The sequence below is a fragment of the Colius striatus genome, chromosome 20 (genome assembly GCF_028858725.1).
Source record: "Colius striatus isolate bColStr4 chromosome 20, bColStr4.1.hap1, whole genome shotgun sequence".
NCBI classification, from domain to species: domain Eukaryota; kingdom Metazoa; phylum Chordata; class Aves; order Coliiformes; family Coliidae; genus Colius; species Colius striatus.
The window spans coordinates 1617070-1643206 of record NC_084778.1 but is presented as its reverse complement, the minus strand read 5'-3'; the positions used below and the strand labels follow the sequence as shown (position 1 = coordinate 1643206).

At 55.3% G+C, this 26137-nt stretch overlaps 2 protein-coding genes across 4 annotated transcripts; one reads left to right on the top strand and one right to left on the bottom strand.

Annotated features, from left to right (window-relative positions):
* Positions 1–154: 154 nt before the first annotated feature.
* On the bottom strand, positions 155–6266 carry TRIM50 (tripartite motif containing 50). 3 transcript variants are annotated; one of them, XM_062012566.1, is made up of 8 exons: positions 5990–6266; positions 4404–4833; positions 3374–3469; positions 2396–2626; positions 2065–2087; positions 1684–1808; positions 999–1228; positions 155–776 (listed from the first exon to the last, which is right to left on the bottom strand). In XM_062012566.1, the coding sequence occupies exons 2-8, from the start codon at positions 4806–4808 to the stop codon at positions 621–623; spliced, it is 1266 nt and encodes a 421-aa protein (XP_061868550.1). In that variant the 5' UTR covers positions 4809–4833; positions 5990–6266; the 3' UTR covers positions 155–620. The 3 variants fall into 3 exon arrangements, with proteins under 3 accessions (XP_061868550.1, XP_061868548.1, XP_061868549.1); XM_062012564.1 differs by having other exon boundaries at positions 155–1228; XM_062012565.1 differs by lacking the exons at positions 4404–4833; positions 5990–6266 and adding an exon at positions 3546–4349 and having other exon boundaries at positions 155–1228.
* A 2042-nt stretch (positions 6267–8308) lies between these two features.
* Positions 8309–25975, top strand: FKBP6 (FKBP prolyl isomerase family member 6 (inactive)). Its single transcript, XM_062012647.1, has 8 exons — positions 8309–8561; positions 9721–9804; positions 10288–10490; positions 11721–11840; positions 12855–13049; positions 13850–13959; positions 17143–17233; positions 25842–25975. The coding sequence occupies exons 1-7, from the start codon at positions 8309–8311 to the stop codon at positions 17219–17221; spliced, it is 1044 nt and encodes a 347-aa protein (XP_061868631.1). The 3' UTR covers positions 17222–17233; positions 25842–25975.
* Positions 25976–26137: the final 162 nt, after the last annotated feature.

Below are 26137 nucleotides of genomic sequence, written 5' to 3'. Positions count from 1 at the left end.
GGTGTAAGATCCCGGTGTGAAGCTGGGAGAGGCAGAGCCCCAGGCTGTGACCTCCCGGGAGCTGCTTGTCTGGCTCCCGTTTCCCCTCCCGGCTCGGCAGAGCTCTGGCTGCCTGCCCCAGCCCACAGCCACGGTACCACCATCAGCCAGCACCCAGCATGACACAAGCGATTTATTCAGAACAAAGATGTGCCCACCGAGATGCTGGGCGCTCACAGCTCCTGCTTTTCAGGCAGGGGCTCCTTTCCACAGCGAGAGCTTCGTAGGCCAGACATGTTTTAGGCTTTTGGGTCATCCTGCCAGACTGGGGACGGGGCTTCACAGGCCAAGGCTGATGTCTGTGGAGTCTCCTTCTCTGCAGGCTTTCAAAACCCGCCCGGATGGGTTCCTGTGTGACCTGAACTGGGACCTGCTCCAGCAGAGGGATTGGACTGGAGGATCTCTAAAGGTCCCTTCCAACACACACCACTCTACGACTAGAGGAGGAGAAGGGAAGGAGCCTGCTGTAGTCCCACCGCTTCCACGTGAGGACGACCCCACGCTCAGCCTTGGCCCTGCTGTGTGCCCAGGGCAGCCAGCCACAGCCCTCCCCAGCCACAGCCCCAACCCTCCGGCCAGGGCTACGGCTTCACGGCTTCCTCGGGGGCAGGCTGGCTGCAGGGCGCCCGCGGGGGCCGGCTGGCAGCAGGCGCGGGCAGGATGATGGGGGGCGAGTAGGGCCCTCGCTCCGGCCAGCACAGGTCCACGATGGGGTAGAGCTGCCCCTGGAACTCGGCCTGGAAGGTGTAGATGGGGCTGAGCTCGTCGGGGTTGTCGGCGTTGTAGAAGCTCAGCTCCCCCCTCTCGTAGTGCAGGTAGACGCCGATGCGCTGGGGCCGGGCGCTCAGCGGCAGCACGGCCCGCGGGCTGCTGAAGGCCTCGTACACCTTCCCCTCCTTCAGGCCGATGAGCCACACGCCGTGCTCGGGAGACTTGCTGAGCTTCCCCTTGCGGCTCACCGTGCCCTTGATGATGCCAACGCGCCAGTGGTTCCTGGTGCCCACGATCACCTCCCAGTAGTGCTGCCCGGAGGAGAAGCCTTTGCAGGTGAGGATGCAGTTGCTGGAGTCGAAACGCTGGGGGTTGCTGTCGCGGCGCTGGTACAGCCCACACTGCACCACCGTGTCACCCTTGAACAGCTCCAGCAGGGGATGCGCTGTCACCGGGTCCAGCTTCAGCGTCTCTGGAGCTGAAAGGAAAGCGCAGAGGCTCCAGGGGCGGCAGCAGGCGGCGGGCCGGCAGCCCCTGGCACCGCAGCAGCGGTGTTATGCCACAGTAGGCTGCGAGCAGCATGAGACAGGGACATGGAGCTCTGCTGCGAGTGAGAAGGCACAGGCAGAGGGCAAGAGAGAGGCCAGGGCAGGGTGACAGTGGCTGTGCAGCCTGTCCCAGCAGCAGCGAGGCTGGGCATGCAGCAGTGAGGGTGGGCACAGAGCAGTGAGGCTGGGCACTCAGCAGTGAGGGTGGGCACTCAGCAGTGAGGCTGGGCACAGAGCAGTGAGGCTGGGCATGCAGCAGTGAGGCTGGGCCCAAAGCAGTGAGGCTGGGCACAAAGCAGTGAGGCTGGGCATGCAGCAGTGAGGCTGGGCACAGAGCAGTGAGGCTGGGCACTCAGCAGTGTGCTGCCCATGGGGCAGTCAGTACCTGGCAGGACACGGCGGTGCAGCCTCTTCCACACAGTCATCTTGATGTCATCTTGGTGGAAACAGGGCTTGAAGGACACAGGGCTAAAGATGCCATCTGCAGGGTGCAGGCTGAGGAGCTCTGACCTGGAAAAACACGGGTGGCTGTGGCACAGGTGAAAGGGACAGTGCGTGACCTCTTCTCACCTGGCTGCTGTGTGTGATGGAGCCACTGCTGTGTCGCCAGCTGCTCTTGCCCTGAGTGCACAGCTCTGGCCATGGCTGTCCATCACAGCAGCAGTGTCCACGTGAGGTGATGCCCACTGGCCTGGGACCTCTGGCCCTGGAGTGGAAGCACTGCCATGCCCATTGCTGCTGGTTGCTGCTGGGTCCCACCACTCACCTGAACTGGGAGGAGCTGTATTTCTGGAAAACACAAGAGGAAGAGAGTCAGTGGTGAGAGTGACAGAGCAGCAACTCCACACACCCGTGCCCTGGGCTGGAGGTGCCAGGGCTCTCCTCTCCTGGGGCAGCTATGGGCAATGCTTCTCATGGAAGGCAGATTGTCCCATCAGGGGAAGCCCTGGCTGGACAGAGGGCACCTACATCTCCCTTCTCATGGTGTCCCAGCTATGCTTGGTGAGGGTGCCCAGTGCCAGGGCAGGGCTCAGGGCTCTGAGCAGTGGCTGAGGGCTGGCCAGCCTGGCTGACTGTCACTGCATTCACACACTCACCTGGATGAAATCAAGCTGACTTTCATTGCTGAGTGCCTCCAGAGAGCTCTGCATCTTCTTAAGCCTCTGCAGGGCATCTGATGTCTGCTTCACCTGGGACTCAATGGAGGTGATGAGCTGGGCTGCCTTCCCCTCGATGCTCTCCAGGAAGGTGGCCTTCTCCTCATCAATGTACCTGTGCAGCTCCTGGAACTCCTTCTGGATCACACACCTGAAGACATCCACCTCGTTCTGCAGGGAGGCAGCAAGGGGCTGCTCAGAGCTGCCCTGCTCCATCCCCTTCACACACTATTTACTTTCAGACATGCCAGCAGCAATGTCAAGGTGTCCCACTGAGCCTCCCTCCACTGGCTTTCTAAATAAAGAGCAGCCCTGTACAGCAGGATAGATGTTGTTTCATCCTGCTGTCCTCTGCAGCTCACCACCACGGGACCTCTGCCCCACACCTGCCCCAGGTGCTGATTTCCTGATGTCTCAACCACCTTCATCAGAGTCTTGAAAGAGCTCTTGGACCCCTCTGCTCCCAGGGAACCTGTGTCCTGGGCTCAGGGGGAGAAAGTGCAGCTCCACTTTCATTGGGGTTGAGTCCTTCTGAGGGAAGCTTCACCCTCGGGATGGCAGGAGACACAAACTGTGTGGGAAAGAGACTGAAACCAACGGCATTGCCCTGGCTGGGAAACCTGCTCTGAGTGGGATCCCTTCCTTATCTCCTCTTATCTCCCCACCTCCAAGGACATTAGGTCAAGGCAGCTCTGAGTGCTGCTGGTGCCAGGACACTCCGTCAGGGTTACGTCACCCCTTCCGAAAATAGGGCAGTGCCATCAGCCAGCCAAAACAGCCCTGGGGTTAACCCCTGAGCCCCATGGAGGACGTCAGTGGCAGGGAACAGAGTGGAAGATAAGCCCTGTCTGCTGTCCCAGGGAGGGGAGCAGGGGAGCAGCAGCAGTGCAGGTTGCTGCCTTGGCACGTGACACTCACCGTGATGCGGCTCTTGTTGTTGATGAGTTTGCTGAAGTGTTCGTCCAGGTTCCTCTTGTACTGGTGGATGTCGGTCAGCAGCACAGACAGCTCCTCCTGAAAAGACACCTTCTCTGCAGGAGGAACCTCTGTGGCAGCCTCCCTAATCACAGGCCCCCCAAGAAACACATACCCTCAGAAGCTGAGTTCTCTTGAGCTTTCCCTGAGCTTTCTGGGGCTTTGCATGTCCCACTGATCTTGACTCTGTTGGTCTAAAGGATCTGAGGTTGCCAGAGGCAGAGGGCATGCAGAGCACGGCCCTGAGCTGGCTGCTGCTGACCGAGTGCCCTTGCCAGGAGTGCCAGGTCTCCACTGCCATTCCCACCCCTCTGTCTCGGGCAGGTGTTGAGCAGCCACAAGCCAGCACCATGCCAGGGGCACCCTCCCAGCATCAGTGCCAGGAACGTGGCTGGGGAGGGAGTTTCTGGTGCCTCATGCTCTTATCTCCCCGGTGCCAGGAGCAGGGGGGACGGGTGGCTCTGTGCCTTTCCACTCCTGAGCCTTTCATGTGATGCTGGGCAGGGGACTCTGGCTGTTTACTCTGGGGACTCTGGCCCCTGTTTCCCTGCCTCCCTGCTCTCCCGTGGCACCTCGCCTCAGCCCTTATCTCCAGACTCTTTCTGCTGGTATTTGGAAAGTCTTGAAAGGCTCCACCGACACTCCCCGAGCCCTGTCTCTCTCCACCACGGTGCAGCCACCAGAACTGTGAGTCCTGTCAGCGTGAGGAGCAGCAGCAGCGCCCCAGCCCGGGTCAGTGGTGGGCTGGGCAGTGTGAGCTGAGCGGTTGGACTCGATCTTAAAGGTCTTTTCCAACCACAGCGATTCTGCTCTATCCTACAGAGAGGATTATCAGCCAAGGGCCCCTGAGACCACGCTCCCCCACGCTGGCATCACTTCCAGCCAGTTCCCCTGAAGGAGGGGGGGGACATTTGGCCAGCAAACCCCCAGCCCAGGCAGCCCAGCCCCGAGCCCAGGAGCCCCAGCAGCCAACCTTCATGCGGCAGTAGGCGGTGGACACGGGGCTGATCTTGTGCCGCCGGTGCTCGCCGATGGTGCCGCACAGCCCGCAGATCACCTCTTGGTCAGCCTCGCAGAAGAGGCTGAGGGGGTTCTGGTGCGTGGGGCAGGACTGTGGCGTGGGCTCCGCCTCGGCCCGGCTCTGCAGCGCCTCGATGACACGGGCCAGCGTGACGTTGGGCGGCGAGGCGCCGCAGTCCACCCGCTGCCGGCACACGGGGCACAGGAACTGCCCGTCCAGCTCTCCAGAGAGGGACACCACGCAGGGCTTGCAGTAGGAATGCCCACACTGCAGCATCAGGGGTTCCTTGAAGACCTCCAAGCAGATGGGACAGAGGAGCTGGTCCTCCAGCTCGTAGACGCTCACCCGCCGAGCCATGGGAAGCAGGGCTGCGAGACCAGGGCTGTGCCAAGAGCAAGGGAAGCAGAGATGAGCCAGGGCAGAGAGAAAGGGAAACAAAGAGGCACCTCCACGGCCTTGGAAGCAGCACTCACGCTTGCAAACTCATCATCAGGCTCCACACAAAGTCTGGGATGTTTTAACTCTCCAGGCCTTTGGGCCCTGGAGACCCGAGAGCCACAGCTGAGGTGCTGAGGGCCATGGGGTAGTGCTGGGCTGGGCAGGGCTGGGAATCCAGCAGCTTCAAGGGCTTTTGTAACCCAAATGACTCTGTGATTCTAAGACCACACGTGGCTGTGCCTCATGGATCTGCTTCAGATGGCAGCAGTGACCAGCAAGCTGCTGCCATGGGAGCCTTTGCCTGGCAGGGGTGTCAGACAGAGCCCACCCCAGAGGAGACCAGCCTGTGTGCCACAGACAGAGCTCAGAGGGATTTGCTGCTGGACAATTCCAGTCTTGCCCCTGGCCTGAATGAATTCCTGCAGATGTCTCTGGGCTCGTTGCCTTGGTCATGGGCATGCTCAGAAGGACTGGCATTGGCTCTAGTGATGCCTCCCAGCAAAAGCAGAAGGAAATCATTAAAAAGCACATTTGTCCAGGGGACAGGGACAAGCACCATATAGCAAACACCCTGTGAGGCCAGACTGGACAGACCCCAGGGCTGGGAAGCTGAGGCACAGTGTGCAGGGCTGCCACTGCAGCTCAGCCCCTTGAAACACGGGGTGGTCTCTGGTCCCACAGTACTCCATGCTCTGGGCCAGCACTGCCAGGAGACACGAGCCCAAATCCCCCCCAGCCCTGGGGCTGCACGTGGCCACCCTGTGTAACAGCTCTGAAGTTCCAGCAGTGTTGCCTCCCCTGCTGTGGGATAGGACCCCGAGACCCTGGGCAAGTCAAAGACAGGATTTGAAGTTGAAGGAAACAGACCTGAGGTCAAAGCTTTGGTAATTTCCCCAGGGAAAGGGGAGGCTGTGGACTGAGCTTGGCTCTCACCACACATTGCTAGAGGAGCCTGGTGAACCAAGGAAAGCCCCAAAGTCAGCCTGTGACCCATCAGGCACCGTGGGACCCTGTATGGAGGAAGCAGCTTCAGCTGCTCCCTCTGCTCACATGGAAACACCTCCCAGAGACCCCAACCACGGCCTCCCCACAACACTCACGGGCTCTGCACGGCTTCCTCCTCAGCTCAGGCTCCAGCCCCCTGCAGCAGCCCCGAGGGATGGCACTGGGCTCCTCCTGGTAAACTGGAAGGTTTCAGAGCAGTCTGAGGGCTGGTCGAGGCGAGTGGTGGGCTCAGCAGCCCTGGGCTGGATGGGGAGCTGAGCTGCTCCCCTCCTGCAGCCTCAGCCTCGCCAGGGATGTCCCTGCTGGCTGTGCAGAGCCCAGGCAGCCCCTTGTGTCCCTCTCCTCCTCTGAGGATGGCGTCAGAGCCTGGTGAGGGGCTGCCCACTGCTCTGCCCCACACGTACACGTGCCACACGTCATATGACTTGTGTGGGCAGGAGCCTTGATAAGAGCTCAGGTGTTTGTCTCCCTGAGCAGCCAGAGTCCCCAAGGCTGGGGAGTCCAAGGGGACAGCGGGAACATTGTCAGCAAAACACCTTCTTACCAACTAAACCCCCATCATTGCTGTGTTGTAACAGTATCTTGGTTGTTTTTCTGTGAAAAGACCCTTTGATTCCTTTGGAACAGACCAGAAGGAAGCCCAGTGTCATTCCTCCAGTGTGAGGCCAGGCACAGGTGTGGTTTTTGATGGGAAAACACGGGATATTGTGTCCAGTTCTGGGCCCCTCAGCCCCAGGAGGACAGGAGAGAGGTCAGCACAGGGCCACAAAGGTGATGAGGTGGAGCATCTCCCTTCTGATGAAAGGCCGAGGGAGCTGGGGCTCTGTAGCTTGTGGGAAACTGAGGGGTGACCTCACTCATGTTTACAAACACATAAAGAGTGGGTGTGAGGAGGATGGAGCCAGGCTGTGCTCAGTGCTGTCCCCGCTTCGCTCAGTGCTGTCCCCACTCTAGGCCAGGCTGCGCTCAGTGCTGTCCCTGCTCTAGGCCAGGTTGTGTTCAGTGCTGTCCCCACTCTAGGCCAGGTTGCGCTCAGTGCTGTCCCTGCTCTAGGCCAGGCTGTGTTCAGTGCTGTCCCCACTCCCTGGGCCAGGGCGGGCGCGGCGCGGACTCCATCTCCCAGCGTGCCCTGCGAGCGCCGCGCTGCCGCCATCGCCCATTGGCTGAGAGCCGCGAGGAGGCGTGGCCTTCCCTCCGGCGCGTGGCTCTTCAGCAGCCGCCTTGGGCCGAGGCCGCTCCTCGGAGTGCGATTGGCTGCGGCCGCAGGGTGCGGCGGGCGCTGATTGGTGCAGAGCGTGCGGGCCCGGCGGGGCGCTGAGGCGATGGCGGGTGGTAGCGGCGCCCCCCGGGGCGCTGAGGGGATGGCGGGCGGGAGCGGGAGCTGCCGGGGCTCTGAAGCGATGGCGGGCGGGAGCGGGGCCTCCCGGGGCGCTGAGGCGATGGCGGGCGGGAGCGGGAGCTGCCGGGGCTCTGAAGCGATGGCGGGCGGGAGCGGGGCCTCCCGGGGCGCTGAGGCGATGGCGGGCAGTAGCGGGGCCTCCCGGGGCGCTGAGGCGATGGCGGGTGGTAGCGGCGCCCCCCGGGGCGCTGAGGGGATGGCGGGCGGGAGCGGGAGCTGCCGGGGCGCTGAGGGGACAGAGGGCCGTAGCGGAGCCCGGCGGGGCGCTGAGGGGACAGAGGGCCGTAGCAGGGCCCGGCGGGGCGCTGAGGTGATGGCGGGCGGTAGCGGGGCCCGGCGGGGCGCTGAGGGGACAGAGGGCCGTAGCGGGGCCCGGCGGGGCGCTGAGGGGACGGCGGGCGGGAGCGGGAGCTGCCGGGGCGCTGAGGGGACGGAGGGCCGTAGCGGGGCCCGGCGGGGCGCTGAGGGGATGGCGGGCGGGAGCGGGGCCCGGCGGGGCGCTGAGGGGACAGAGGGCCGTAGCGGGGCCCGGCGGGGCGCTGAGGCGATGGCGGGCAGTAGCGGGGCCCGGCGGGGCGCTGAGGGGACGGCGGGCGGTGGCGGGGCCCGGCGGGGCGCTGAGGGGACGGCGGGCGGGAGCGGGGCCCGGCGGGGCGCTGAGGGGACAGAGGGCCGTAGCGGGAGCTGCCGGGGCGCTGAGGGGACAGAGGGCCGTAGCGGGGCCCGGCGGGGCGCTGAGGGGACGGCGGGCGGTGGCGGGGCCCGGCGGGGCGCTGAGGGGACGGCGGGCGGGAGCGGGAGCTGCCGGGGCGCTGAGGGGACAGAGGGCCGTAGCGGAGCCCGGCGGGGCGCTGAGGGGACGGCGGGCGGGAGCGGGAGCTGCCGGGGCGCTGAGGGGACAGAGGGCCGTAGCGGAGCCCGGCGGGGCGCTGAGGGGACGGCGGGCGGGAGCGGGGCCCGGCGGGGCGCTGAGGGGACGGCGGGCGGGAGCAGGAGCTGCCGGGGCGCTGAGGCGATGGCGGGCGGTAGCGGGGCCCGGCGGGGCGCTGAGGGGACGGAGGGCCGTAGCAGGAGCTGCCGGGGCGCTGAGGCGATGGCGGGCGGTAGCGGGGCCCGGCCCAGGGGCACAGCGGCGCCGGCCCGGTGCCTGTTCCGCAGCCTCATGCGGACCCAGGGCCTGGAGGATGTGAGTGGCGATGGAGGGGTGCGCAAGCAGCAGCTGCGCCCCGGCTCCGGGCAGACCGTGCCCCCGGATGCCTCCGTGGCAGGTACTGTTGGGGGCCTGCGGTGCTGCCCGTGGGAGGGTGTGTGGCAGTGGGTGGGCACCGCCGGTACAGGGCCCGGCCCCCTTCTCGCACCTTCCCCAGGGCTGTGTGTCCTCTGTGCTGGGTGCTGTGGATCTCCCAGCCAGGCTCCCCTGGTGTGCTGTGCGGTAACAGAGGCAGCCGGGGCACAGAGGCTGGGATAACAGAGCCCCTGTGCAGAGTCATAGAATTACAGAATGGTGGGGGTTGGAAGGGATCTTTAGAGCTCACCCAGCCCAAGCCCCTGCTAAGGGAGGTTCCCCTCAATCAGGGGGCACAGGAACATGTGCAGGTGGGTTTGGAAACCTCTTGAGAAGAAGAGGACAGACCTTGCTGTAAAACAACCACTGAGCCTCTAATGGTGCCTGTGGCTGGCAAACCTGAGTGCTTTGAGTGTTAGCACAAGATCAGAACAAGAACTGAAAGTGGCTTCTATTATGCAGTAGTATTTGTTTCTGTTTTGGGGACTGTCTGCACTCTTATCAGCATTTTAGCACTTGGAATACTCTGTTTAACTTTTGTGGCTGACAGATTAAATGAAAGGACAGTTTGACCTTGAGAAAAGCAGCAATTCCAGGTCCCACCTGTGCTCACAGCACAGGGGAGCCTGAAGCTGCAAGTGGTTCCTGAGACGTGAGGGGTGTGGAGGGAAGCCCTGTGGTGTGTGACTTCTGAGACCTGGAGTTAGAGCTGCAGGGGGGCAGAGCTTGGAGGGGCACGTTTTCCCCTTTGTTTCCCTTTTCAGGAGCCCTTCTTTGGTTAGGAAAGGCTTTGTTATGTATTTCTGCAGGTTACTGGGGCATTTTAACTGCAACTGCTGAACTTTCCAGTTCTTAAAACCAGAAAAATCACATCTTTTAATTAAATGGGGATCAAGACTGTGAAGCAGCTGCTTTCCAGTCAGAACTTCTTGGCTATTTGGACATCACCAGGTTTTTGGTCTAAAACACAAGGTGGTTTGTGCTGCCTCTGCTGTTCTACAGCAGAAGGGGAAAAGAAAAGCAGGATAAAAGGGTGGTGTTACAAACCCCACTCCTGGTGTGCTTCTGATGGTACTGTTAGTGGCTAGGAAATCCAGCTCTTGCTTTTCCCTTCTCTCCCCTCCTCGCTGTGGGCTGCACAGTGAAGTTCTCTGGGTACCTGGAGCAGTCAGATGAGCCTTTCTGCACAAACTGCAAGTCTCCTCGACTGGTAAAACTTGGCAAAGGTAGGTCTGAGCCAAGATGTTTGTCCTGGGATCCACAGAATCACAGAGTGGGAGGAGTTGGGGGGGATTTATAATCATCCAGTCCGACCCCCCCTGCTAAAGCAGGTTCACCTAGATCAGGTCACACAGGGACACATCCAATTCTGGGTTATAAAGACAGTCCTACTAAGACATGTCACTTGAAATGCTCTTCAGGTTATCTGAAGTCTTTAGAGCTGGTTAATGGAGTCCAGAGGCCTCCTGCTTCACGCAGGTAGTGGTCAGCCTGGGAGTCTTGGGCACCCAGCCTGAGGCAGCTGCTGCTCTTGGTGGTTTTAAATCCCATGGGAAGAGACATTGTGGTGTGCCTGGGCCCAGGTGACTCTTGTCATTGCTGAGACCTGAGATACCAAGGTGTCATTTTCGTCCAGAGGAAAGGGTTTGGTATCTGAGGGGGTTTCCATCTTTGCCATTCTCTTGACCCTCCACGTCTTGTCGTGACAGAGATCACACTGCTGGGCCTGAAGGTTGGGCTGCTGACCATGAAGAAGGAAGAGATGGCAATATTCATCTTCCTGCCAGAGTATGCCTATGGCTCCATGGGCTGTCCTCCTCTCATTCCCCCCAATGCCACAGTCATGTTTGAAGTGGAATTGCTGGACTTCATAGACTCCAAGGAATCTGACACATTCTTTCAGTTGTCTGCTGTGAGTTGCCTTAAGGTTTTAACCTCTAGATTGAGGTCTCACCCTTTATTGTCTTTCCTTTCAGTTGCTGTGGCTCATACATTACATCTACTTAGTTTAGTGCAGGTGCAGTCATGCAGCCCCTGGGCTGCCAGCTCTGCTCCCATGCAGACACGAGCCCTGTAACCCTGCCACTGCATGCCTTGCTCTGCTGTGCTGGGGGAGAAGCTGGCTGCTGCCTTTGTTTGCTTTGGTGTGCTGGAGTCACTGGGTCGACCTCTGTTCGGTTTTAGCTTTACAAGAAACCTCGTGGTTTCACTAGAGGGCACCAATTTCCAGGAATTTCTCTGAAGTAATGAGCTGTCTGTGGAAATCTTGTTCAGTCTGTGGTGTCCAAGTGCCCCCCCCCCAGCCCCCACCCTTTGTCTCTGCTTCTTGGCTGTGCTCCCAAGTGCTCCTTCACTGCTGGCTTTGCTCCCTGGTGAGTTATGGTGTTATTGTTAATTCCCCCTTTTCATGTGAAAGGCTGTGGCTGTGGGTCAGTGAGTGCTGCTGGGGGGGCCCTCCTCATTCCTTCCTGCTGCTGCACACACCATTTTTTCCACATGTGGCCCTGTGAACAAACCAGACTCATTGCAAGAGAGCTCACTCCCCTCCTTGCCCGTTGCCCACCTTTTCTGGCTCACTGGGCTCTCTGTGAGCTGGTTCCAACTTGCAGATCCAGGAGAGAGCCTGTCCCTCCATTTTTTAATCTTTTCTTATGGTTGTTATTGGTGGTGTTTCCTTTGTCCCATGTGGGTGTCAGGCTGGTGCTGGAGCTGTCCTGAGGCAGCCAGCCTGGGAGATGCTGAGTCTTTAGAGCAATGGAGCCTTGGGAGCAGCTTTGCATTTTGTGTACCAGTAAATAGCACTGGTGTTAAGCGTGTGCTCTGTGCAAAGCAGGTGAGAGAGTTGATTTAAGAACAAATTTCTGGGTTTTTTCTCCTACCCTGGACTTCCTTTGGTGCTGGTGAGCTCCCTGACCTGGTTGCTAGCACTCTCCTCCAGCAGTTACCAGCACAAGAGCACTGGCATGTTTCAGCCTGGCCAAGGGAAATGCCACGTGGTGGTGGCCTGGATGGACACTGCAGGGACCTTGGCAACGGCCTGGCTCCTGCTCTATCACTGGAAGGGGACTGTGCAGGACTCCTCTCTGAGCTCTTTGCTTGTTTTCTTTTGTTGGAGCTGAAATTCAGCCATTTCTTTCTCCAGGAGCAGCAGGATACGTTCCCACTACAAAAGGTGCTGAAAGTGGCAGACACACAGAGAGAGTTTGGCAACTACTTCTACTGTAAGAAGCAATTTGAGACTGCCAAAAGCAAATACAAAAGGGTATGACACCAAGCAAAAAATGTGTTTTCCATTGTGGAAAGCTGTGAAAGCAGTGGTTATTCAGTGCTAGCTCACCCCAAGGAGTGCAATTTGCAGATCAAATAACTTCATTATGTTTTCCAGGCATAGTTTGTTATATAAGAACAGCTCTGAGACACCTGCTCTGTGTGAGCAGCAGTGCTAATGGACAGAGGGTGGGCAGAAATAGGTAGAACCCTTTTCCCTCTGGCTTGCTCCCTGTGGGCTCTGGCTGAGATGGGAGCATCATCTGGGTAGCTGTGAGCCCTGTGGGGTTTGCCTGTCTGACTGTGACCTGCAGCCTTCCAGGTCTGCTTCTGGGGAGAGATGTTAGAGCACAGCCTGGAATCACAGCAGCACTGCTCAGGGCTCTGAGAAGCAACTGAGAGTCCCTTTGGTCTGGAAATGGGTATTGCTGGCACACTGAGCACTCACACCTTATTTTTAGCCTTCCAATTGGGAATCTCAGGATGGCTGAGGTTGGCAGGAAGCTCTGGAGGTTGCCTGCTCCAACCCCTGCAAAGGAAGGTCAGCCACAGCAGGAGGTGTGTCCACTCAGATTCTGGCCATCTCCAGGGATGGAGACTCCCCAACCTCCCCAGCAGGGAACTACTGTTATTCCCAAACTGGAATGCATCTGCTGCTGTTTCAGAGGTTTTCTGACTTCCCTCCATTCAGAGCTGCTTTTTCTTGGTGTTTTCTGTAACCAAAATAATTGAAGTTGCCTTTCTCACTGTAAGATTTCTCTTCCATCTTTGACCTTGCAGTCTGAGGCCTGGCTGTAATTTCTGTTGTGCTGCTGCTTTTGCTGGGTTCCTGTAACCTGTAGTCATGAGCTGGCTACTCATGCTGATAAAGCCAAGCAGTGTATTTAGGTGTGATGATTATGATTAACTGCCCGAGGTAAACAGAAGCATGGATGTAGCTGTCTGGGGTGGGTGTCTCACTTTCCCTCACAGAGGTGTTGTGCAGGAGTTGTTTTTCCCCTCTGCTCAGGCATTGTCTGTCCTTCGCCGTGAGCCTTCTGATGAGGCAGAGCAGTGTCAGCTCAAGGCTGCCAAGCTACCAGTGCTCCTCAATCTCTCCATGACTTACCTGAAGCTGAAATGCCCTGCCCAAGCTTTGGCATATGGGGAGAAGGCCTTGGAGACTGACCAAAGCAATGTCAAAGCTCTCTTCGTGTGTGGCCAGGTAAGCAAAACTCAATTCCTCTGGGAGGCACATCAAGGAGTGCCCTGGCCTGAATGCCTGTGGAGAGAGCCTCAGCTGAACCCAGGGCAACCATGAGATCCTGGGCCAGGCTTCCTAAGCTGCTGCAGCACTCAAGGGTGTTTGCAGCTGCTCTTTTGGAAACTCAGGCACTCTGAATGTCCATCACAGAATGGTGGGGGTGGGAAGGGCCCTGCAGAGCTGCTACAGCAGGTTCCCCTCGCTCAGGGGGCACAGGAATGTGTCCAGGTGGGTTTGGAAACCTCCTGAGGAGCCTCCACACCCTCCCTGGGCAGCCTGGGCCAGGGCTCCCTCACCTCAGCACTAAAGGAGTTTCTCCTTGTGTTGAAGTGGAACATTTTGTGTTCCAGCTTGTGCCCATCACCCCTTGTCCTGGCACTGGAGACAACAAAAAGGGCAGCACCTCAGCCTTCTCCAGGCTGAACAGCCCCAGGGCCTGCAGCCTTTCCTCCTCACACACATTCCATCCCCTCAGCATCTTGATATCCCTGCACTGGCCTCTGTTCCTGTCTCTCTCGAGCTGGAGAGCCCAGAGCTGGACAGAGGACTCCAGATCAGGCCTCAGCAGGGCAGAGCAGAGAGGGGAGGAGAACCTGCCTCGACCTGCAGCACGGGATCTGTCTCACAGACCCTTTCCTGGGAGATTCCAGAGCTACCTGGACCTATCTCAGAAATGTCAGTGGTGGCTCACGTTTGAGTCTTGCAGAATGGCAGTGAGTCTGTGTTTCTCCCGAGCTGCATCTGTCTTCTTTCATTGGCAGGCCTGTGTCTGCATGGCAGAGTATGAAAAAGCCCGGGATTTCCTGGCCAGAGCTCAGCACATCCAGCCATTTAACCACAGCATTAACAACGAGCTGAAAAAGTTGGCGTGGTAAGAGGAGTCCTTTCCATCCAGAGAGGGCTTAGAGAGGCTGCAACATGCCCCCCAGCAACTGTTTAAACCTTGAAACCCAAAATGACTGGGTCAGTGACTTAGGAAAAGGGAGAAGGTTTCTCTCAGGGTGGAGACAGCTGATTGGAACAACTTGCACATGTGGTTGCAGGTGATAAGTGAGAAACTGAGAGTGCCCACTCCCTCTCCAGGGTTTCTCTGGGGGGATGTGTGTTATGCTCCTTGTGAGTAGGTGAGTCAGGGTGATGACAGGGAGGCAGGAGCTGCTGAAACACCTCAAACCCAGTGAAATGCAGCAGGCCAATGTTCCAGCTGATAACGTCTTGCATGGATATGATTAGTAAGTGTAACAAGTTGAGTCAGCAGCGTGCTCAGGTGGGCAAGAAGGCCAAGGGCATCCTGGCTGGGATCAGCAGTGGGGTGGCAGCAGGAGCAGGGCAGGGATTGTCCCCTGTGCTGGGCCCCTCACTCACTGCCACAGGGACACTGAGGGACTGCAGTGTGGCCAGAGCCGGGCACTGAGCTGGGGAAGGGGCTGGAGCACACGGGTGCTGGGGAGGGGCTGAGGGAATGGGGGTGTTGAGCCTGGAGAAGAGGAGGCTGAGGGGAGACAGCAGCACTCTCTGACACTCCCTGACAGGAGGCTGCAGGAAGGTGCAAGTCAGCCTTTACTCCCATTTCCCAAGAGGAAACAGCCTCAGGTTGCCCTAGGGGAGATTGAGGTTGGAGCTGAGGCAGAACTGTTTCCCTGAGAGGGGTGTCAGCCCTGTGCCAGGCTGCCCAGGGAGCTGGGGCAGTGCCCACCCCTGGAGGGATCCCAGAGCCGTGGAGCTGAGGTGCTGAGGGCTGTGGGTCAGTGCTGGGCAGGGCTGGGACTGCAGCAGCTTCAGGGGCTTTAACAACCCAAATGATTCTGTGATTTGATGATTTTTTCATTCCCTTTGAGACATGTTGGTTAATTACAGCAGCTCTTCTACACCCCCAGTGCTTCAGTGGGCTATGCTGCAATTACAGATGTTGGTAAAAAGTTACTTTCTTGCTGTCTCAGAGGTGAAGTGAGCAATCCTGAAGGGAAACTTTCCCTTGGCCTGCAGGCTGAGTACAGCACAATCCTGCCAGCTTTAGTCATGCCCTGGCCCCACCAAAATATGACTAACGAGAGTCTCTGCCCTCGTTCTGTTCTTCCCTGTGAAACTGGCAACAGCACGAGCTGGTTCCCAAAAGTGAGTGCTGAACTTCTGGCGTTAGTTGAGGATGCAGAAGGCAACACAATCCCCAGCTTCAGAGCTCCCAAAGCAGCCCTTGAATACCCCTCTTTTGTGTGACACTGCAAAAAGGTTTGTAGGGAGCAGTAACACCTCTTACTAGATTAGTTGATGTGGCTGGAGAAACCCCTCTTGTGGGCTGAGTGGCTTCAAATAATGTTGTAGAGCAGGTCTGGCTGGCTGCTCTGGGGCACTGGTGTGTGGGTCGTGTCAAAGACCCGTGGTACAGTGCTGGAAGTCCTGACTCTAGAAGCCTTGTGTTCCCTTAGACTTGTTTGGCAGGTAAAAGAGAGCTCTGGTTGATCACGTTGAGGTGGTGCTGCCAGGAAGGAGCCAGGCAGCCTGTGTTTGAGGGAAGCAGTGGGCAGGCTGCTTGGCTCTGGAGGTGGCAGCACATAGAGCAAGCACGTGGATGAGTAAGCTGAGTACGTGTTACACCACTATTGTCCCAGAGTTCTTGCTTCAGTGCTAGCTAAAATGGGTGTTATTTTTGCTTTTACTCTGCCAAAGAGTGGAATTACATAAAATGGATCAAGACAACACTGTCAAGTGCTGTTAGTTATGCCACAGCCCAGTGTAGAGCCTGTAATGCCAAGCTGCCTTGCCTGAGAGAACTCATCTGCCAAATGCTTCAGAAATGGAACACGAATCAAAATATTGGTCTTAGAGGCTTTTCACTTCCTCACTGAGTGCTTTCACCCTGTGGAAAAAGGAATGTTGTGTTTCAACCAACAGTTACCTTTTGCTGTCTGAAACAAGACCTTGAGAAGCACGTGTTTAGCAGCTGAACCAGGCTCTTGGCAACCTTCACTTCACTGGAGAAAAAAAGGGACAGAATCCAGGGTGAGGGTTTTGTGGAACATGTGTCTGGTACCAGCTGTTCATGGTCTTGTTAGGGCAGATTCTGCTGCTGGGTTTGGCAGTTCTATTGGGAGGGCTTGTGTTGCATCTAATCCAGAGCAACACATGGGGATCTGGCATCAGTCTGTGCCCCTAGATGAGGGGCTCTTGGGTTTCCTGCTGTGGGAGGTGTGTGAGCGTGCCATCCACAGTCTAGGTGGGCATCCCTGACATACTCAGTGTGACCAGTTGTAGCAACATCTGTCTGAAACTTAACAGAAGTGAACTTGTGTTGCAGCCAGGCCCTTTGCTTTTGCCCTTATATGGTAAGAGATGCAGGAAAGCTGGTCATGTGGGCAGCCATTGATCCCTGGCATGGGCCCCAACCTGAGTCACTCTCAGGCTCAGGGATTTGTCACCCATGAGGTGGGAGCACAGGGTGCAGAGGACACTGCTTGGAGAAGCAGTGATTAAAATGGAAGCTTTTGCCATGCTAATGGGATGCTGGCACAGAAGAGAGAATGGAGGAGGAAGCATCTGCCCTGTCATCTGTGACCTGATCTAGGTGGCCCTGCTTTAGCAGAGGGATTGGACTAGATGATCCCTAAAGGTCCCTTCCTACTCCTGCCATTCTATGATTGTATCCACTTAGTCCTACCCATCCTCTGCCCAGATCTGGTGTCAATGCTGGGTATCCTGGAGTAGGCACTTGGATAATGTCTCCTGCTGGGTGCTGAAGGACCTCACACAAGCAGTGGCACCAATGAGGAGACACATGTGCTTGCAAAACTGGTGTGCAAAGCATCTGGCTACCAAAAGTCACAGGATCTCTTGGCTGATAGACACCAGTGAAGCAGATGCCCAAAGTCTGGGGATGAGGCACAATGTTTCCAGCTCTCCTTCCCTGACACAACAGAAAGAAGGGCTTGGAGGAGCTGCATCTTTGCTACCAGCACACTCTCACAGCAGGCTGACTTATTGGTATAGAGACAAGTAGTTGTTCTGTTGTGGTTGTGCTGGTGGTTGGGAGGGCAGCCCCTGACACTCTGCTCTGCAGCTGCTACAGGGACTCCTTGGAAAAGGAAAAGGAAATGTGCTGCCGAATGTTTGCTGCTCTCAGATCTTCCTCTGACTGACCACAAACAGAGGTAAGTGTTTGTGAGAAAGGCTGAGGGTCTCCCAAAACCTCTGTTGTTTGGGGAAGCTGCTTTGCTTCTGAGGTGGGAAGCTTTGGGAGGCAAAAAGTCAGGTAAGGGAAGTGTGTGGAGAGTAAGAGGCAGGATGGAGGGATGAAATGCTGCCACATTGCCAGCCTGGGGAGTCTTTCCTGCCTGGCAAGCTGGTGCAGGACAGAAACCTGAAACTGGCAGCACTTGCTTGAGTTTGGTTTTGTGTTTCCTGTACTGCTCATCCCAGCTATTCCTTGTCAGAGCCAGGGGGGGAAATAGCTGTGTAGTCTTATTTCTCTGCCAATTAAAAGAAACAAACAACAAAAAAATTGTTCCTGTCAAAGTTAAGAATTGGATTTGCTCCCCCCTGCAGCAGTGCTGTCTGGAGCTGGTGGAATGCCTCACTGCAGGGAAAGCAGGCTAAATATTTCATTTCAATATTCAAATAACCCACCCTGGTTGTGTGGAAAATTTCAAATGGATGGTTTTGGACTCTGTAAAGTCTTAAATCTTCTGGCAAAATTGACAGGTTTATGAATGCACAAAGGCTCTTTGATCAGTCTCCTTTTTGTCAAAACCTTTGGGGAGGGGGTGTGAAGGGGAGGGGAAAGTCTTCCCTGGTCTCTTGCCTCGGGGTAAATCCGGGGGAAAGAGCTGTGGAAGATGACAGGAGCCTTCTGTCAGAGGCATCCCCAGCTGAGGGCTGTCAGTCTCTGGTGCAATCCAGGTACTGTGTCCTCTGCTTGGAGAAAATGGGTATTGGCAGCCTTGCCATCAGCAGCAACACAGTGCAGGGGGCAGGTCTGGTGGTTTAAGTTGGATCCTTTTGTCTGTGCTTGTGAGGAAGCTAAGGTGGGATTTGAGGAAGAGGTTTGATTGAAGGGCTTCTTCCTAAAGCAACACAACCCTCTTCTGCCTCCAACTGCTTCCTTGCTAGAGTTTCCCCCTTTCTGCTGCCCCTCTGTGCCCAGCTCAGACTGGGGCACGTTGCTAAACTGCCTGGGAGCACAAATTCTTCTGCTCTGGGTTCATCATGAGACTGATCACATCTTTTAGCAGGTACCTACCCCCAGGCAAGTGCCTTTGAAAGGGGATTTAAGACTGATAAGCCCTTTTGCCAGCATGTGTGGGAAGCCTGTGGCCCTGGGCTTGGCAGGGAGACTGTGGTTCTCCACAGGCCAGATTTGTCATTGCCAGTTTGGGCTGGGTCTGGTGTCTGGTGGTGGCACAAAGCAGTGTCTGACCTGGGAAGCTTCTGGTGTGGATCTGTGCATCAGCTGACCCTGCTTTCTGGTGGCAACTCTGCAGTGTGGTGATGTGCTGGGTCACCAGGCAGATCCTCCACCAGTAAGGTCGTGTGGCTTCTTGTTTCCCTAAAAGTGCCTTGCAAAGGTGCTGGTTTCTACTCCTGCAGTGCAGTGGCACTCAGCTGTTGTTTGAAGTGCCTTCAGTTAGTGGAGACTGAGAAGTACCAAGAGGAAGGGAGAAGGAGAAACCTCTGCTGGAGGCAAGCTTAAAAATTGTGCTGAACTGTCTCTGCTGACTCCTACCAACACATGCACAGCACTTCCTGCAGTTCCCCCACCTTGCACAGCTGCCACTCAAAAAGATTTCCAACCTTTGAAGCTGATTTTAGTTACAGTATTAAAAATAAACGAGGTCTTCAGACAAATACAAATCAGGGAGACTTACACAAGAACCCACTGTTAATTCATTGCAAGCAAAAAGTCCCCTGTTGGAGGAGGTTCTTGCAGGGCAGGGCCTCGTGGTAGCTGGAGGCTGGTTTGCTGCTCTGTTTTGCTTAAAAACTTCTTTACATATTCAGAGAGGAGCAAAGCAGCTTCAACTGGAGGTCCTGCTCTCTACCAAAGGCACTGCTAGTTAGTCAGATGTGAGGCAGAACATTCTTTAGTGGTGTCTGTCAGCTTGGTACAAGCTCAGTTCAGGGTACAAGCTGTACTCAGTCAGTCTGGCAGCCCTGCTTCATCCTTTCTGTCTTGGGCACTGAGTAGATGGCCTGTGAATGCTGCCTGTAGCTCGTGTGTAATGATCCAGTGGAATCACAACAGTTACGGAAAACTCTTCCGTATCCCAGCTGCTTCCTATACACCAGGTGCTGCTTCAGATTTGACCTGGCCCCTTGTCCAGCTTGCCAGCTGCATGACTTGGAGCTGGAGCTGTGGCATCTTCCCCCTCCTCAAGCTGCCACATCCAGCCTCCTGCCTCAGCAACTTCCTGGGTGGTTTTGCAGCACTTTTGGTGACTTCTGCAGCAGACAAATGCTTCATTTCTCTCTACTGGATCATCCAGGGCTGTTGTGTGTTTTGCATAAGGAGACTCAAACCCAGACACACTTGAGTATCTTCACTCTGCCTGGTACTTTCTGCATCCCTCTCACTGTAGAGTGGTTCCTCTAACTGCCACATCTTGCTCAGAACACACTTTCTTCCTTTTAGTGGAGTTTCAGGTCAGAGTAAGTGTTCTCTCTGACATGCAAGGCCACTTGTGATGCTTCCTGGGGGAATTCAGAAAGATTCAAAGAGAGCAATAGAAGCACAAACACTTTCTTAAATCCCTCCTGCTGCAGTTCCTTGCAAACACAGTGGTTTGAGTCTCTTGCTTGCTCCTCTTTGGGTTTGGGTTGGTTTGCCTGCCTCTGCATTTTGTGTGGTGCAGATGTGTTGAGCCAGGTTACCTGGCATGTGCATAGCTCAGTGTCCCCTAGATTGCAGGGTCATGGGCTGAGGACCATTGGCTTATTGCAGCTTTTTGTTCTTTATTGTTTTAAAGGGAAAAAGGAATTTCTTACTGTTGTATTGCTGTGGTGTCCTTCATGGTAAGAGAACTTCACCAGAGGAGTGGGGGCAAATTCCCTAGAAAGGTCTGGATTGTAGTAGAGGATCCTTGGTGATGGTCTCATCCCAGACAGATGAGTCTCTGAGCTTCTTGGTTTTGTTACAGGTGGGCCACAGTTGAAAGCTTGGCTCTAATGTGTATCAGTTCAAGACACAGAAGTGGTCTCAGTAGCTGGGAGCACACAGGGATGTGTTCCAGACAAAACAAACAATGCTGAAATGATGGCAGGAAACTCCTGAGGTCAAACTTGAGGTCACTGGGAACAGCAGGGTCTAGCAGTTCTGAAGCCATTAATTGGTGGGAATTGGCTGCAGAACTGGGGCTGTGTCACCAGGTAGAAGTGACTATAATTGGGCTTAAAGTCAGCAGCAGTTGCCAGTTAAGCTGACTTAATAAGCTGAAAGAGACTTGCAAATAAACTGAGAAGTGTGTGTGTAAGTCACAGCTCCTGCCTTGGGAAGGCTCCAGACTTTGAGCAAACAGCAACTTGCTCCTTCCCCTCCTGCTCTCCCTTATTACTGAGCAGATCTAAAACGTGTCTCCTGCTGACACTGTCCCTACCCACTGTGTAAAGCTGAACAACAGAGAACCTGCAATTCCACTTCTCTGTTGGAAGATGCAAATTATTTGTACCACCAAGATGTCCTGGGCTGCAGGGAGGTTGTTAAATACCTGCCTTATGCTGAGCAAGTGGGAAGGCTTGAAGGATGACTTCATTAAGCATTCTCATTGCTCAGCAGAGGGAGGCAGATGATGGTGAACTGTGCCCTGATGGCTGATGTTCTGAGGGGGCCTTTCCATGAGGCTTGTTTAGGGGTTGGGTTTTCTTGCTTATTCCACAGTCTCTGTTTTATTTTCAAGCTTTTCATGGCCCAATGCCTCAGCCTTCAATTAAATGCTCTTCTGATGATGAGAGGGTGCTGGTCAGGGGCTTGTGAGACCTTCCTGCTTCAGCAGAGTGAGCCTCAAAGCACTGACAGCCTTTGGAAGAGTTTAAAATGCTTTGAACTGGGCTTTGGAGCTGTGATGAAGTGAACAAAAGAAGTGCTGAGTGGCCTCAAAAGCCTTCCTTGTGGTTTGGGGAAATCCTTCTGTGCTTGTGAGCTGCTGAGTGTGGTTCACCCAGTGCAGCCCTGCAACTGGTGTCCTTTCCATCCCTAGGGAATCAGGGACAACACCAGCCACAGCCTGAGCAGCAGCAGGGCTTGGGTTGGTGGCAACAGCCCTTTGCAAAAAGACAACAGTTGATGGTTGTCAGCAGAGAGGGGCAGGAGGTAAGAGCCAGGGCTTCGGATCTGGGGAGTGTTGCTTTCAGAAGAGCCTTGTGCTGGAGGTGCAGGGAGTGTCTTGGCACTGCTGGGAGCTGGTTTGCAGCTCTGTGGTTATTTCCATTAAGGGCAGACAAGGCTTCACGTGCTTCTCCCACTGCCCACCCTGCTTTATCAGGGACCTGTTGATCTGACGGAGCGCTCGGTGTTACTGACGTGAGCCTTATCTGAGCTCTTGAAGGACAGTTTCAGCACAGACTTGTTGGCTGAAGTCCTTGTTGAGTCAGAAGCCTGTGTTGAAGAGTTCATCCCTTCTTTCACCTTCCCATAATTGCCCCTCTTGCTCTCTGAACCAGTTGTTTTGTTGCTTTGTCTGGATGCTGTTTTAAGGGACTTTGTTTTAGAAATGCTTCGGAGAGGGCTTTGCTTTCTGTGTTTTCCTTTTTGCTTTGAGTGTCCTTGTCCTATCACACATCTGAGCAGACCTGACAGATCCTTCTCCCCTCACCTCAGGTTCAGGCTGGTAGTGCATGTCATCAGCATTCAGAGTCTTTGGAGTTGAGACTTGCTAAAAGATCTCTGGAGAATTGATCCTGCCGCTGAGCTGTCTGTCTGGTGTGGAGGCTGTGCTTGCAGCTGGCTCTGGATGCTTTGCAGAGCTGAGGAGTGTGACAAATTGACTTGCAAGGGAAAACAACCCCAAATGCCATCCTGAGGGGAAAAGAAACCCCATGTAAGTGCAGAGCTTTGGGTGGCAGTTCCAATAAGCTTGGCTGTGTAAATGAGGAGCAGCACAACTGTTCCTTACACCTTCATCTGTGACTCTGGATACCTGGCACAGCTGGGACGGGGCAGTCAGAGCCTGCTCGAGCCTTCAGACTTGAGTGTGAGTGTCTGAGCTCCTATGCACTCTGAGGAGAGGCTTCACAGCCATCTTGGCCATCCAAGTGAGCCCACTTGAAGCACTAAGAGCTGGACATCCCCAGACAACAGGGTAGAGAGAGCAATGAGGGGATGGCTGACTGCAGAGTCACTTCCAGAGATATCAGAGGAGTGGTACCCTAATTAGGGAATTTTCTGAAGGCCCAGGGACAGGCTCCCTGGGCTGCTGGTGTTGTGTTCCCTCTAATAACTGTCCAGATAAAACCATGGGGATGTAAATAGCTGTTTCCTCTCCTCCTATCAGGGTGGGCTGCCCAGCACATCTTGTTATCAGCCAGCTGATAGCACCCTAACTGTTGCTGGGCTTTCTTCTTGCCATCCAGGAGAGCTGCAGCCTGTCAGGAACCTCTCATGGTGCCCTTCAGAAGGAGCTTGTTCACCTCCTGGTAGTGGAGTTTTTTCTCCAGGCTGTCATTCCGGAGTGGCAGATCCTTTTGGACATGAGGTTTGAGTGAAGAGCATTTCTCAGGCAGTTGTTGTTCAAGAAGTTTTGGCTCCTTTGCTGATCTCTGCTCCAGATGCATTGGTGTAAGATCCAGCTGCCATGGTGTAAGATGTACCAGCTCCACCTGATGATCAAGGCAAGACTTCCCTTCTTTCTTCTCCATGGGCAGTGAGAATCCTCTGTAGATGTCAGCAGATCTTGGACAGAGGGCACTGTCTCACACAACACACCTGGAGGCTGCATTCCTCTCAGTGGCCTTTACAGGCAGGTCTCTGGGGTGTGACAGCCCAGCCCAGCCTTCCAGGCCAATTCCTTCTCTTGAAGAGTGCTCTTCTCAGGAAGGGTTATCTCAGCTGTTGGGAGCTGCTGCTTCAAAGCAGGGGTGTAAGGAGGGCAGAGCTGGCAGGGGCTGAGCTTTAAGTGCACATTTCTTGCCACTTTCCTCCTGCTTAGACCAAACTTTACCAGCCGTGTTTGGTGCCTACACGACGCTTCCCCACAGCCCTGCTGGAAGTGAAGGCAGGAAAGGGATTGCTGGGGAAGAGGCAGCAACAGATCTTTCTGCAAAAAAAAGCAGCTTAAATTGTAAAGCCTTAGTTAAACATTAACTGTTAATCCTGGCTTTAATGCAGAGGAAAGGTGCCCGTGGTTGTAAATGCCCTGCGACCTGGCGCGGTGCTCCCCGTGAGCTGATGAGCCGCTTGCCTTGTCCTTCTGAAGCATGAATTAAAATAAGCTGGTACCAACAGCCTCCTGCCTCAACTTCAAAGGCACTGTGTGCCTTGCTGAGTTGCTGCCAACCTGCTGTTAGGGAAGGAAACAAATATTGTAGCAGAGTGGTGGTGCAGGAGCAGCCAAGGCTTTGAACAGGCTCCAGCCCTCCGCGTCTTCAGGGCCCCGTGCTTCCCCTGCACTCCTCCCTTGGTTGCGTAGCCATTAGGTGGAAATGAAAGAGATGAACTGATCAAACACTCCTTGAAATGGCTTTAGGGTTTCAGTTTGAATATTTTTTGTTTAATTAGCTCCAGATAAAGACTTTATCACTTCAGATGGCAGCCACGGGAGCAGAAGGCTCACACTGCGATCCTTTTTGTTTTCGTGCTGCACAAGGAGCCTCGGTAGCTGTAGGTGTTATACCCAGCCAGACACCCCAAACCACAACTAAGAGCCAGTAGGAACATCAAGTGGGTGTCTTTTACATATCCCTGGTGGGCACACTTAAAAGGAAGGGCTGTGTGGGGATAACATCAGCCTGACAAGTGGCAGAGTGGAAATCAGTTGCGTTTTAGCAGGAGCAACGATGCTTTTCCCCAATAACATGCAGAACACAGCACATCAAGTGGAATGATGAGGGGGCTTTTTCACTGTAGAAACCTTTCTTTCCTTGTCCTAGTTGCTAGAACTTTCTGCTGTGAACTGGGGAAATGATGGAAGCCTTGCTACCTCTGATTCCTTTTCAAGGAGATCAGCTCAAGTGTCCTCCAGTCACTTTCCTCCTTTAGAAACATCCTTTCCTCCTTCTTCTGCTCGGGGCAGATCCTAGAAAGCACTGCCAGCCTAGAGCTGTCCCTGAATATCTTGTGTTGCAATGAACCTCCTTAACACCCAGTTGTGGAAGGTTTGTCAGTAAAATGTGATCAGTTAATTGAGGCTGTAATGTGAGCTTTTGTGAGTCTGGCTGAAGCAGGACAGCAGCTCTGCAGTGGCTTGTTCCTGGGACACACCAGCAGCCTTTCCTCTTGTTTCTGGAAGGCTGCTCCATGGCTTGGTGCTTTTGTCATCCCAGACTCTCAGCTGGGGCAGAGAGGGGCACACTGTCCTGATTCAGCCTCGAAGTTTGCTGGCAGGGTGACATTTGAGTCATGGGTTTTCTGTGGCTCTGAGCATTCAGACTGACTAAATCACAGCTGCTCCAGGGTCATGGGAGGAAGATGAGTAATCTGGGCAACGTCACAGCTGACCCTGCTCTGAGCAGGAGGCTGGGCTACAGACCTGATGCTCCTTGCAGCCCTAATTATCCTGTGATCCCGTGGTGCCTTTCAAGGGCATGTAATGAATGAGGTGTGGAATTGGAGCATCATGTGATCCTTCATCTTCTCATCCTTTGGTCTGCAAAGCCTCTGTTTTCAGCACAATTACTGCTGGGGTTTTTGCCTTCTGCTGAGCAGCCTGTAAGCTGATACCCTCTGAGGAACAGCCTTCCCCGTTTTGCTACCAGTAATTTGCTTTGCATTTGCAGAGGCTGCTGCTGCAGCTGAGCCAGCTGAGCAGGCTGGAGTGCAAACAGCTGCTGAAGAGCATCAAGAATTGCTTCAGCCTCGTGGTCTTGAAGTGAGAAGAGATGGGGCATCTTTAGGATGTACCTCCTTTGATCCTCAGAGCTTCTGTGGGAGACAATACTGAGTTAGTTGTCTTGTGGAAAAGGTTTCCAGGGGGTTTTGAGTTACTTTTCCCCTGTTGCTGTTCATGCTGTTGACAGTGGGACAAGGCTGACTTCTCAGCAGTGTCTGGGGATTTGTGGGGGGTGGGATCTGCTGTCTGGGACATCCCCTTTGCACTGGCATTCCTCTGTGGGTATCTCAGAGGTGCCAGTTGCAGCAGCATCGTGGATGGATGTTGAATTATCTTAAGAGGCACATCAGAAAGCGGCATGAAGATGCTGAGTGTGTTTTATCCCAGGGGCTTCAAGGCTTTGAGGACAGGAGGGGAACTCCAGGCTGTGCTTGTGTGCACCACAGATCTTGCAGTGTTAGACCAGCACATGCAAACCAGCTCAACCAGCCTGTGAGGGCCAGAGGTGCTGGTTCTGTGTGCAGGTGGAGAGGGAAAGCAGAGCTTACCAGTTTTGAGTTCTTAACACTCACTTTCTTCCAAGTCCTAAATGAGGAACCTGAATTGACTTGATGGGGATTCCCCTGTGCCCACTCCTCTTGTGCTGATCCCCAGAGCTCCAGGTGTTCCCTTCAGGGCTCATGTAGTGTGTGTGTGTGAAACAATTGGCCAGTGAATGCTGAAGTGGAATGAAGTGTCCAGGGGATGCCACTGGGGCACTGACTGAGGTGTTTTGTTGTCCCAGGGCTTTGCCAGCTGATGAGAGGAGCAGTTCCTGGGCAAGAAGGAGACCTGTGCTCTGGTCACACAGAGACCTCAGCACTGCATCTGTGTTTTGGGTGGAAGGAGCAAGAGCCCTGGCCTGGCCTGAGAAGGGGAAGTTCTGTGCTGATCCACAACCTGATTCTCCTTTGGTTGGTTTGGTTTGCCATGTACTGAGGCTGTTCCCAGAAGATCCAGGCCCTGCTGTAGGAGAGAGGGGGGCATTCCCTCTCCTCCCTGCACACCCTTGGAAGAAAACATCCCTGCAGGTTGTGGGCT